Source organism: Boleophthalmus pectinirostris, unplaced genomic scaffold (genome assembly GCF_026225935.1).
Source record: "Boleophthalmus pectinirostris isolate CB_2022bp ecotype Guang Dong unplaced genomic scaffold, ASM2622593v1 HiC_scaffold_5, whole genome shotgun sequence".
In the NCBI taxonomy this organism is placed as follows: domain Eukaryota; kingdom Metazoa; phylum Chordata; class Actinopteri; order Gobiiformes; family Gobiidae; genus Boleophthalmus; species Boleophthalmus pectinirostris.
The window spans coordinates 35,935,375-35,949,330 of NW_026571404.1; the positions used below are offsets into that span (position 1 = coordinate 35,935,375).

The 13,956-nt window shown below is 41.7% G+C and overlaps 1 protein-coding gene across 1 annotated transcript in view; it reads right to left on the reverse strand.

Annotated features, from left to right (window-relative positions):
• Positions 1-2,698: 2,698 nt before the first annotated feature.
• slc30a6 (solute carrier family 30 member 6) overlaps positions 2,699-13,956 on the reverse strand; it is a 72,151-nt gene continuing 60,893 nt past the window's right edge. The window contains 6 exon segments of the mRNA XM_020917007.2: positions 2,699-3,250; positions 3,253-3,696; positions 6,047-6,115; positions 6,658-6,705; positions 7,143-7,245; positions 7,901-8,020. Of these exon segments, the coding sequence (XP_020772666.2) occupies positions 3,104-3,250; positions 3,253-3,696; positions 6,047-6,115; positions 6,658-6,705; positions 7,143-7,245; positions 7,901-8,020 (931 nt within the window). The 3' untranslated portion in view covers positions 2,699-3,103.

Here is a 13,956-nt window from a genome sequence, read left to right on the forward strand (position 1 = left end):
GCTCTATATGTTTACATAGATATCATTAGCTTTGGCGGGCAGACTAGGCTCCGCCCCCTCGCTTTTCTGCTCTACTTAACGCGGTGGAGGCAGACGCCACGACCTCATGCGCCCTCCGACACGCTGCCTGACCTCAGCGCGGGGCAGATTACGCAGCACATGGCTCCATGGATTTGAAGTTATTTGGGAAAGAGAGATTCTGAGCACGAGCCAAACGCACAGAGTCTCGAACGAGAACAGAGTTTACACAAAGAGTTCAGACGAGACCTGCAGCTCACGATCAGGCCACAAGTGAAACATCCTGGAGGAGACTGTGGGAAGATGTGTAGAAGGAGAACAAAACTGAAAAGTACAAAACCATAATCCAATCAACAAAACAATATTTAGTCAAGTATAGATGTTTAGATGTTAGCCCACAGAGTGAACAGACACCTCACACTGCACAAGTATAAGACGAGGGCAAAGTTCACTCAGAGGTCATAAAATCACTAACACTGATGAATTTCTTCTCATATTTTCTGTCACATACTTTTGTGGGCTCTGTTACTGTGAGAGGCTCTGTCCGTCCTGTGACGCTGTCAGATGTGACACTGATCAGAAGTATAATCACTTTTATGAACTTAATACTTTAACATCACTTTAGCCAAGGTTTGAAAAGAAACTTAAATTCTGTAAACTGGACAAAAGTTCTTTCAAAAACAAAGCAGTGAAACTTATTTACTCTAAAAACTTTTGTCCAGAGCCTTGACAAAACTAAATTCTGATCTTTAATTCCACACCAAAACATAAACCTGCTTTCAGCTGTGGCTCTTCCAAAACTAAAGTTAAGGATGTAACTAAGTTCTATGAATCCTGCTGACCGTGCCCCAGCGCGTCCTACAGGACTTAAAAAGACTTTACACTTAATGACATTCAGTTAACAAAAGTGCCATGAGGCGAAATCAATGCGTACATTTAGTGTAGGACAAAAATAAGACGCTCTGTGGATTTATCAAATCTGACGTGAGCGCGCGGCGCGCACAGATACTAGGGCAGGTCTGCAGGGGGGTAACACACACAAATGTGCGTATTGCCCCTTTATGTTTGGTTTTCAGAATCTGCTGTGGCAAAAATGCCACTATTGCCATTAGTTTGGCAACCATGAGTTTTCCTGTTTAGTTAAATATTGTTGAGACTTTTAAAACTTAATTAAAACACCTCCCGAGTTCTCACCCGAGCTCATTACTGTAAATATCAAACAGCAGCAGCAGAACTTCACACACAAGTCTCTGTCCACCAGACCGGAGCAGAAACACTCACCACAGCGCGCTGAGGCTCTGGTCTGGACGGGCTTCCGGGGGAAGCGCTGTTCGGACAGAAGCACCTTCACCCCTCCCCGGCCCGGGCCAGAGCTGCTCCCGCTGCTTCAGGTGAGGTTATTACAGTGATTTGGAAGCTGAATTCATAAATGACAAATGTTTCTGCAGATCACACCTTTTCTGCATTGTGCCGTATTCCGGGAGCACATGCCGTAAATCCCGGGGTGAGGCCACTTGAAACATAAATATTTTGGCGTATTTTATTGAGGTTTATAAATAAGTCACGCGCCCTCTGCCACAGGCCAAAATATACACACAAATATAAATCCTTTTCACTGCAGTATTAGTAAAAGAGGCCAATTCTGAGGGCGTGTCTGGGTGAGGTGCAGGTGTGGAAGGAATCTGCACAGAGTTCAGAGTGTGTGGAGCATGTTTCAGGACATTATACTGTGTGTGTGTTATCACATGACCCATGTGAACCCAGTGGCTTGTTCAGATTTAACACAAGTACAAACACCCCTGCAGTCCCTGCACTCCAGGTGTAAAACACACAGTAAAAGGCAGTTATTAAAAATACTTAAGCCTCATCAAAGTCATTAGGCTCTGGATGATCAAATAACAGAGTGGAGAGAATGTAAATATGAAAGAGGCTGCTCTGGTTTGGAGGACAGGCAGGTTCTGTGTCTGTGTCTTCTGTAGTGGCTCACTTGTTCCCACACAGTGCGTGATGGAACAGTGTGAGTTTGTGTTTTGGCCTGCGCAGTGTGAGCGACTGTGGCAGTGACCCAGAAAGATGCCCCTCTGTCCAGATCTCATTCATTTGGGCAGGATTTGGGCACAGATTACACAGCCTCTACCCCATTTGTTTTGTAACAATCATGTGGAGTCAACACTGATGCCAGCTACACCCGCCACTGGAAGAGGAAACGCCAGGGGACGTTTTAGAGGCTTAGGTGGGTAATCTGTGAGGGACCACTGGACTTCTTTGATTGTTTAAAATCTCATCCCAAAGCCAGAGCCCAAAACACATGGACGAATATTCTCTGGGTGTCGACAAAATTATGTTTTTAAGATCAGGCACTAAAAGGCATTTTACCAGATTTTTACTTTCCTTAAAAATGAGAAAAACAAATCTAGTTCATTTGAAACGGTTTGCAGAAATCCAAACTTACCAAATGGTGAAGAAGGGCAGGGTCTGGAGGACTAAAAGGATCAGGGTACTGTGTGGTTTTGTGTGTGTATTTTGATATTTTGATATTTTGGCATCAAACTATACACATTGTTTTATGTTTGGAATTTGGATGATTTGTTATCTGAAAACATCATACAATGACTATTACTGTGTCAGACTAAAAGTATGTGAATGTTATGGATAACAAGACAAGCCAGAGTTTAGAGAGAAAGTTTTACTTACAATAAAAACATGTGATGTGCACATCGCAATGTGTTTAAAACAAAGATACATGTCTCTCTAGAACAAGAGGAGTGTGCTGCTTCATACTTTGGTCACAAAGCCCTGTTCACATATAACAGAGGGAATGATCTATACACTATGCAGTACGCAGTACAGAGTATGCAGTACAGCATAAAGTGGAACCGAGGGAATGTAGCGCACCACTTAAAAATCGAGTCTTTTATAACAAAAGCTTTGTCAGACCTCACACTGAGGTCAGCTTCCAAAATCCAGGTAAAAAAGGCAAAAACTCTAGTGTGGAATCATCCAGACAGCTCTCTTCAGGTCCCCCTCGCACCCAAATAAATATCACTCAGTCCACTGTGTCCATTAGAAAGTCTAGAGTCCATGTTCAGGGTCTGTATTGTCTGTACGGAGCCTGTGAGCCCAGAGGAGCAGAGCCGCTGAACCTCAGAGGAGCCGTGGGCCCTCCATATGCAGTCCTGTAGTTCTGAGAGGCCCCCAGCCCAAAGCCTGTGCCCACAGAGCCCCCGGGGCCCCAGTGCCCAGAGAGCCCAGAGAACCCAGAGGGCGGGTGAGGCCCTGTCCTAGGGCCCCTGTGTAGGAGGAGCCTGTGTAGCCCAGGCCCACAGCGTAGGGCCTCTGCAGGTGGTGTCCGGGGGCGGGCAGCAGCACGGGCTGGGCGTTCTTACCCGGGGTGTTGAAGGAGAATTCTGGAGGGGGGCTGGTGGGTTTGGATGGGGTGGAGGTCAGAGGGTCCAGCTCCAGAGGGGTGACAGAGGGCAGGGGGCCGTACCCCTCTGCGTGCCCCAGAGGAGGCATAGAGGGAGAGGACAGAGCCCCAGAGAGAAGGGGTCGGCTCCAGTCATCTTTAAAGATCTGCACGGTCAGAGTGGACACCAGCGGCATCAGGCGGTTGGTCACATGGGCCAGGACCAGCTGCTCGTTGGCATCACGCCGAATGCGGACGTGGGCGGAGCCAGCCTGGAGGGGGGTAACGAAAACAGTCAGAGACATTAGACTTCATGTATCCAGTTCACTCTTCCTGGTGTAAAATAGGAGAACACTGATAGTCCATTGAATTTAAACTGCAGGTTCAACAGTGGAGCAGAACTGAACAAAAACATCCCCCTCTGATGCGAAAGGCGTTAGCCAAGTGTGTTCTAATATATTTCATTTGGAGACTTAGGAGAACTAGACCATGTTTTGTGAATCACTCTTGAAATAAAAAGGACCCATCAACATAATGGTATAAAGAGAAGTGAAGTTTGCACCACTCCATCTCCCAGAGCTGAACACACACTGTAATAGAAAATGTACCAGGCTCCTCCCCCTCCCCCTCTGCCTCTTAAATGTGCTGCTCAGGGTCAGACGGGGTTAAAGCGCCTGCTCTCTCTGTGCTGTGGAGCTGTGTGTGTGTGGAGCAGTGTGTGTGTGTGTGTGTGTAGAGCAGTGTGTAGCAGTGTGTAGCAGTGTGTAGAGCAGTGTGTAGAGCAGTGTGTAGAGCAGTGTGTAGAGCAGTGTGTAGAGCAGTGTGTAGAGCAGTGTGTGTGCAGCTCCCCAGGGTCACTGTGCACGCACTGGGTCAGATCAGTTTGGACAGACCTCTTCTAACATTGGGCCAACAACAACAACAGAGGCTGCACTGATACCAAAGCATCACTCAGTCACACAGGCAGAGCGCCACCTACAGGCAGCTGCTCACAACTGCTCATTACACTTGTATATGGAAGGAGTGCAAGGCACGAGATGTAGAATTATTTAGAAGGTCCACATTACTTCAGATTTGTGTTATAATGTTACTTGGAGTTGTGTTTTGTTTCATTCACACATGTTCAACACACAAATCCTGCACATCTCTCTTCTCTCAAACAGAAAACACAACTCCAGGTCTGTTTTTGAGGAAGTAACAACATTATAACGTGGCTTAAAGCTCACAAGAGTCAATTTTGCATAATATAGAACCTTTAATCTTTCTTTTCTAGTAATTTAAAACAATTAAAGTAAAGTAGCTCAGTAGAAATCACAATTACAAACATGTCTGCCAAGAATATTTTTACTGTAGCTCTGGCCACATAAGGGTCTGCATACGGTTCCTGAATTGCCCTGATCCGAGTCGTGTGCTTGACTCATTTGTCCTGAGTGTCTGTGTGAATGAGCAGAACACGGCGTCTGGAGCACGGAGGGTCCAGCCCAAACAACTCCTCTGCGCAGAGTTACGCCGGACATGAGCGACGTGAGGACCACAGACTGTGTACACAAGTGGACTAAAGGAGTGTGGCGTCAACTATAGTGCTTGGCTCCAGTCAAATGAAGCTCATCAAGGACGGCAGTTACAGGATAGAATTTGGAGGTGAGTTTGATATTAGGAATAGGTCTTGATTTACAGACAACATAGCAAAATACAACCAGCGAAGATCGTGTAGAGCGGCTTAATACGAAAATTTTATGACCAAAATGACGAGGCTCACTGCAGTAGATACAGAGAGAGGGGTGACAGATTTTCAATGTAAAGTCAGTTGGAGAGTCAAGTGGAGCCAGAAGCGTGCATCGTATCGTTTAACGTGATGATACAGTATCGATATTGTGGGCTGCTGTATCGATATATCACCAAGAGTATTTTTTGGTATATTTTACTAAATTATTTTGTTACAGCACTACAGTTTTGTTGCTTTTTTTTTAGAGGAAGGAAACCGATTTATGGGACACATTTGACATTTTCACTGTTTTGATGATTAAAATGTTTGTGTTTCATGTGAACTTTGCACAAGAAGTGGTTTAACAAAGACTTTTAGTATCACAGCCATGATTTAGCTTTTTTACCTTTTGTTTTTATTGTTAACCGGGACTTGTTGATGAAATTTGAAAAAATCCATTTTCAATTTTTTGGAAATTGGGTTGGGATTGTTTCTATTGAATCTGAAAGTTTTACTGTATCAAGATATGTATTGTATCATGGCCTATGTATCGAGGTGTGTATGGTATCGATAACTTCTTAATGATACCCAGCCCTAATAGGGAGGACAGCATAACAGTTTTTCTTGTGTTTTGCCCCAGAAGAGAGATACTGTAAAAGCAGCTCATACAGTCCAATTGCATCTAAATCCGCATAGTTTTTTTTTTTATCAGCTGTGAACCAAGAAGTCAGTCTAGTGCTCTGAAAGTTGTGAAAAGTGCTTCTAAACTCATAGCAGTGAATAATTAAGGTAAGTGAGGAAGAACTTTGGACCACTGCAAAGCGCAACAGAACCTGTAAGATTAGGAATTACAGTAAAGGTCTCCAGGAACTGAATGAAAGTCAATGTAAATGAAATCAATCTGTGTGTGAACTTACCAGAGAGCCAAAGCCAACAGTCCAGAAGTGCTCGTTCCTGACCTCCAGTACTCCGTCCAGAGTCGACACCTGAGCAGAAAAAGAACAAAACAAAACTTTACTTACTTTTCAGTATTCTGGTCTTCCTCTAGTGGTATTGATACTTTGCAGTGACATCACGTCGGGGGTGTTCTACATGTATCTGTATCTGAGGAAATGTTCAGCAGGGCGCAAATAATAAATGAAATAAGTAATAACTAGGGGTGTGCAAAAATATTGAAATATCGATATATTATCGTTTAATGTGATGAAATATTATCAATATTGTCGGCTACTGTATCAATATATCGGCAAGAGCTTTTTTGCTATATGTTGTTACAGCTACAGTTTTGTTGTTTGTTTAGAGGAAGGAAACTTGTTTATGCAATACATTCGACATTTTCACTGTTTTGATGAGTGAAATAGGTGTGTTTTATATTCACTTCTCATAAGAAGTGGTTTAACAAAGACTGAAAAGACTTGAAATATATTGTATCGAATCGAAAGTGCATTGTATCGAGATATGTATCTTGGCCTATGTTATGTATCGTACTGGCAACTTCTTCTTCTACCCAGCCCTAGTAATAACTCACCTCTCTGAGCAGTTTGTCCAGCTGTCCGATGATGTGTGATGGTGTGGTCTGAAGAACAGGACAAAGAAATATTCAGTACTTTCTCTTTATAATATAATATAATATAATCATTTAAAGGTGCTCTGTGTAACTTTTCGTTTGGGGCTTTGTCTCCTGCTTGTTTCTATGGATATGTCATTGCTCTGCCTGGAATGTTCCACAGTATGACATTAAACAGGTCTACCTTATGTTTATTCAATTACAGGTGGTTTTATTTCTCAAAAATACCTAGACAAACAGGCATTTTGTCTGTGAACAGGGTCGCCTCTCCACAGATTTGACCTGTAACTTGGCCTGGTTTGGTCTTATGAAAATAGAAAGGTTTAACACCATACTGTGAATCATTCCAGAGTAAGCAAGAACATTTTCACAGAAAAAATTAGTTGACGCACCCTCTCCCAGAAAAGTTACACAATGTACATTTAAAGTTTTAGTGTATATCCCACCTGTAGCAGTACTTTCCCGCTGTACACGCTCATAGGATACATGGTCCCAAAGGTCATGAGGGCGATGGCCATGGCGGACGCAGTGTCCACGGCGTTATAGTTACTAAACACACACAAACACACTTCAGCTGGAGAAGAACTACATTTCAATGCAAAAACGATTCATGACATAAGAAAAAAGGATTTTAGAACAGTTCATCGAAATGTCATAATTGTTATAATTATGTCGCTTGTATTTGGTAACAGAAATACTTCTTGTAGTAGGCCTGAGTACCTATCTTTTCCATATACCCCTTTCTCTGATACCTATTTCACGCTTAGATGAGCAGTTGGCCTGTCACAGTAACACTATATCAACTTATGGTTTAAGAAATGAAAGCTGAGGCAATATTTTGGGGCTCCATATTTCTTAGCAAAAATGTGTGTGGGGGATTTTTGTTGTTATATAATGAGATTTGAGCTGTGAAAGAATGAATAAATAATAATCTGTTGCAGCTCAGACCTTTTAATGAGACTTTCTATTTAAGAATGTGTTTAGTGGGATTATCCTGCTTTGTTTAAGTGGAATAAGGTAGTTCCAATATTATCGTTTATTGCAGCATCTCTCTCGAACAATGTATCATGCTTTGAAATAAGCGTGACAGGAAAATAAGCGTAACACTTGTTTAACAAAAGCCAGTCCACCTTAAAAATACCTACTGTCTATTGTCTATTGACTAAACCTATTGTCTAAACCTAAAAGCCTCAGTAGTCCTCACTTGATCTCGATGAGCATGTAGGTGATGCAGAGGGACAGAGCTCCAGCCATGTTGATCAGAACAAAAGGGTTCATGCGAGGCAGGAGGACACTGCTCAGACCTGGGATGATGCCACACAGACTGGAACACACAAAAACACACAATACTGTTTTAAACAAATGCAAACATACAAAACATACAATCACATCCGAACCTGGTGACAGAGCCTTAACCTGCACACACAAGTGTTTCTGATTCTCAGTTTATGGACAGGCCTCATGTGAAAGGTCAGAAACTCCAGAATTCCCTCACTGAGCTGTAGAGGCTAAACTAGCACCAGGACTGGGTATCATTAAGAAGTTACCGATATGATACCTCGATATATATCCCATGATACGATACATACCTCTATACATAGGCCACGATACGAAACATACCTCGATATATAGGCCACGATATAATACATACCTCCATATGATACATAGGCTATGATACGATATATACCTCAATACACAGGCCACGGAATGATACACAATACATAGGCCACGATACATACCTTGATACATAGGCCAAAATACGATACTTTTTCAATACAATGCACTTTCGATTCAATACGTTTCGATTTGATATTTCAAATTGATTCCATACAGTTCAGTGAAAAACAATGACTAAATCATGGCTGTGATACTAAAAGTCTACAAAGTTTGTGCAAAGTTAAGATGAAAAACACCCATGTTACTCAAAACGGTGAAAATGTCAACACAATTGTAGCTCTTACACAAAATAATTTAGCAAAATATACCTAAAAATACTCTTGGCGATATATCAATACAGCAGCCCATGATATCGCTACTGCATCATCAAATGAAATGACACAAAATATCGATATTTTAATATTTTTGCATACCCCTAACTAGCACTGACTCATGACTGGTGCAGGTGCTGGGGTTTCTGTAGAGACCTTCAGATCAGAGAGGTTTTCTAGGTTTAAACCAACTGGACTTCAACATTGAACCTGGCAACGCAAATGAGATTTGTGAGGCTCATTCTGCTTTCTGAGTGGTTAATGACATTTAATAGAGCAACAGAACCGATCTGATCTCTGATATTTAAACATTTTCGATTATGACAAAGATATCAGGTACCAGTTTGGCATCAGTGCGTCCCTGGTTAGCAGTAGTTGCAGTAGTTGCAGTAGTTGTACTTGGCTGTTGCATGAATGATGTGTTTGACCTGATTTGCCCGACATGTTTACTTCTGTTTACCGTATGAACATTATCCTATGACAACAGCTCCGGGCCCTCTCCTCTCTCCTCCCCTCCTCTTCCTCTCCCTCTCGTCTCTCTCCTCCCCTCCACTCTCTCCTCTCCTCTCTCTGTCCCCTGTCTCTCCTCTCTCTCTCTCTCCTCTCCTTCCTCTCCCCTTCCCTTTCTCTCCTCTCTCCTCTCCCCTCTCTTCCCCCCCATCTCCCCCTTTCTCTCTCTTCCACATGTTGGAAATTCAATCAGACACGGTGGGGAGGGCCGATGCGCCGCCAGGCCTATAGGCACTGACCTGTTCCCAGTCCAGTGCACTCTTTATGGAATAAGCTGCTAGTTCAATGGTGGAATAAAACAGCTTTACAATGTCAGCCCCGTGTCCCCACATCTGAGGTAAACAAATCAAATACAACTTTTACTGATAACAATTCTAATGCCGATTTATTCTTAATTACAAAAACATCAGACAGGATCACCCAAATAAGAGTGAAGTTTGTGGAGGTGCAAGCCCACTCACAGTAAGGACGCATGTATTTCAGTAAACATGAACAAAAATGAAACATTCTACTTTTATCTTTGTCTGTTTCTTGACTAAAATGTTACATACTGATCACGTTTACATGATGTTTATTAATTCCAAATTAATTGTGCTGAATTAAATAGTTTGGAATTAAAATGTTCTCCTTCGAGTTTACATGGAAATAATAATTCTGAATTGAGGTTTACATGGAAAACACGTTAAATCGCCTTTAATTAATTCTGCTCAACGTGTGGAGGTGAGGAAGGGTTCTGATTGGACAGAGACATCAACGTATTTATGTCTACTGGAAGAAAACACACACTTCAGCTGCTACTGGCTTTTTTGTCATCTCAGTTTGTCCTTACACCACGGACACAAACACGATCCAAACTTTTTCCGCAGTGGTTCCGATGAGAATTGCGCAGCATCTGGAGAATTCTCTCATCATGCTTTATGTCTGTCAGCAGAGGAGGAGAAGGGAAAAGTGTTGGAGAAGGGAGGAAGAAGACAAACTGAGTCAACGGCTGCTCTACTCAGCCCACTCCCACATCCCGCTCACAAATCCAAAGAAATGTGGATGAAAGTCTGAAGTGAGGACTAGTGGAGCCGGATCGTCCAGATTGTGTCAGAATGGCGACCTAATGAGCATGCACTGAATGACCAGAATTATTTTTAAGAAGAAAAAAAATTTACATGGTCGAGAAATAAATTAATTCATCTTTAAAATTGGAATAAACCACCCACTTACTTCGGAATTCAGTTTAATCTGGAATAATCATTTTCAGTAGGAATGAAGTGTTTACATGGTCTTTTTAATTTAATTCGGAATAATTTTTATTGTTTTTATTTATTCTGAATTTAAAGTATTAGCAATTGTGGTTTTAAGGGGTGTACTTTTATTTTACTGTTACTGAAATCACTGATACAAAAAAGAACAGCATATCACAGTTCTTAAAGGTCCTGTACCCGATTTCTCCCCATCTGTTTAAGCAAGAACAGATATATGGTATAAGCAGGGTCTTGAGGTCAAAATAATCCTCTGTATACTGTCTGCATTTTATTATGAAGCATTCTGTGGTCAGATAATCAGACAGTGCACGTTAGCATGATAGCTGTTGAAGGCTAAATGCCAAAGTCCCCGATTTTAGAGTTGATTTTAAGATTTTATTGTTCGTTTTTAAAGCTTTGAATGGACTGGACCTCATCCTTTGTGTTCTGAGGTCCAGCTATAGGTTGTGGGGCCTAAGACAAGACTTAAAACCAGGGGGGACAGGACCTTCTCTGTGGTCGGCCCCAAGCTCTGGACCACTCTGCCCCCCCACGTTCCAACAGTCCCCACAGAGGCGAGTTTTAAGTCTCGTCTTAAGACTTAATTCTGTTGCTTTTTTCCACTGCATAGTTGTGTGGTCTTTATTTATTATGCTTTTTATGATTTTTATGGTTTTGCTTTCATTTGGTTTTACAGGGTTTGTGTTGTTTTAGCACTGGTATGACCAAATTTTAGCAATTATCATTTTTGTTGTATTCATGCACTTTGGAAACTGCTTTGTTTGTAAAATGTGCCGTTAGAAATAAAATGGATTTGGATTTAAAACTCCACTCTGGTCTCTGAAAGTTGTAAAAAGTGCTTATAATTTCATCACGGTGGATAATTAGGACACTCAGAATGCACAAGGCAAACTGACTCTTGTGAGTTTTAAGTCATGTTATAATGTTGTTACATCCTCAAAAACAGACCTGGAGTTGTGTTTTGTTTCATTCAAAATGCTCTGTTCCACCTTGTGATGTCATGTAGTGATAGTTTTATAAGTGAACAGCTCCTTTTAACTTTTGTTCAGTAGAGATCGGCAATTCCAGGTCTGAAATCATCCAAATTAATCTAGTGAAGGCGTATGGAGTTTAAAAACACAGTGGAGCTCTTCCTGTATTACCACATGAGTGTTTTCTGTTTCATGAACGCAGCCTAAATATGCAGAGTTTGGTGTGTTAAACATGTGTGAATGAAACAAAACACAACTTCAGGTCTGTTTGTGATGAGGAAACAACATTAGAACAGACAAAAAAAAAAGTATTATGAGCCCTTTAAAATGAACTAGTTCTGTTTTCACGTTTTTAATCCAGTAAAAATCAAGTGCGTCTCGTTTAATAACTGTATCACACATGTCAGTATTTTCCACTATGGTGCAGGCCTATTATTGGTGTCTCTGTACGGGCTCCTGAATCAAAGGGAACGCTGTGAACTCAAACACAAAGCGCTCTGGGTGTAATAGAAAGTGGAATGACCTCTCCGTGAAAAGTTCAGCCAAATCTTTTCACAGCTCATTTGCTACTGCCCAGTCAAACCAGCAAACTGCAACACAGAGACTGTCAACAAAGATCTGATAAAAGCCCACAAACCCCGGCCGCTCTGGCATGGGAAAGGCCCAGACTCGGAGTGAGCCGGAAGGACAAAAGGAGGTGATCATTTTTAGAGTATGAAGATGACAATATTCAGATGATATTTTAATAGTGCGTCAGAAATGTGTCAAAATATGTCCTTTTTAAATGTATTTGTTGAAATTTAAGTAACAAACAGACCTGGAGTTGTGTTTTGTTTCATTCACACATTTTAACACACAACCCTGCACATTTAGATTGAGTTCTTCTCTCAAACAGAAAACACTCTGTTCCACCTTGTGATGTCATGTGGTAATACAGGAAGTGCTCCACTGTGTTTTTAAACTCCATACACCTTCACTAGAATCATTTGGATTATTTCAGCACTGCAATTGCCAATCTTTACAGAACGTAAGGTAAAAAGGTAGTTGTTGGCTTGAAAACTACTGCCTCATGACATCACAAGGTGGAAAGGAGCATTTTGAGCTTTGGAGATGTAGACAGACTAATAATAAAGAGTTACTCAAACATGTGTGAATGAAAGAAAACGCAACTCCAGGTATGTCTGCGATAAGGTAACAACGTTCTAAAGACTGTCACACTCTACAGGATTTTTTTGCTCTTAAAAGATTTTTAAACGTGACAAAAAACTCACAAGGAGAATCTTACAAGACTTAAAATCTCCGATCACAAAGATTGCAGTGGGGTATGGCTGCGGACCACAGGATATAAAGCTGTGAGCATGATCGTGTCAGCTGTTTCCTGTCTACAGTAAAATGACTCACTTTGAGACTCTTAAGTGTTGAAAAAAAAATCAGAGCTCTGCACTTCTAGTTTAGATACAAGTCAAACTGTGTTGTTATTATTTGTGAAATGTGCTGCAAAACTTCAGATACATGATTTTTAATGCACAGAAGGCTGGCGATAAAGTACAAGTAAGTAGAGTCACTCATCTTGATGCGTGCGCTGTGTGGATGTAAACAGACACACGTAAGGAACTACTACTGTTAAAGAACACATCAAACTGGATAAACAGCGTGGTTTTGTGGACTGGGTGTCATTATTTGCAGAGGACAATTTCTATGGATAATGTGGATAAGATGCTGCAGTTTAAATTTACAACTTCACGAGATGTGAGTTATAAAGTCTTTATTTTTGCTATTTTCTGTGTTTGTATGTTGCGTCTCTGTGTCCGTCACTCCTCTGGCCCTGACGCTCTGTTTTATTAACTGTTACTGTAGTGTTGCTGATGTCTGGTGGTTATGACCTGACAGAGCAGCTCAGAGTCACACTGACACCACTCAGGGAGAAGAAATCGGATCAAATTCTCCTGAAATCTGTGGCAGCCTTAACATGGATAATATCTAGTTTAAATTAATATCTTAGTTTTGGTATCAGTTCGTCTCTTGAGCTTTTATTCTTTTGACTACCAATATTCAAGTTATTATTATAAATTAGTTCATAATCTATCAGGCCTGTACTTCAGACATAGAAGCATTTTTGTGGAAGAAATTTCAATTTGGCCACCACATGTGACCTGAGAGCCAAACTGTCTGACCCACACACTGGTGGACAAAAGACTGTCCACATGCTGCTTGTGGAGCGGTGTGTGTGTGGAGCTGTGTGTGTGGAGCTGTGTGTGTGTGTGAGGGCTTTATATAACCCCGCTGCCCCCAGATCACAGGAGGTCAAGCGGGGACACACCCACACAGACGCACAGATGCACACACACGCGCGCATGCACACAGAATTAAAACACACACACACAGCAATAGAAAGATTCAGTTCTGTCTTTCTTTGCTACCGATCCTACCTGGATAACTGGGGGATTACACAGACACACACACACAATTAAAACACACTCTTATACAAACATTCTGCTGTCTCACACACACACACACACACACACAGAAACTAGGCTG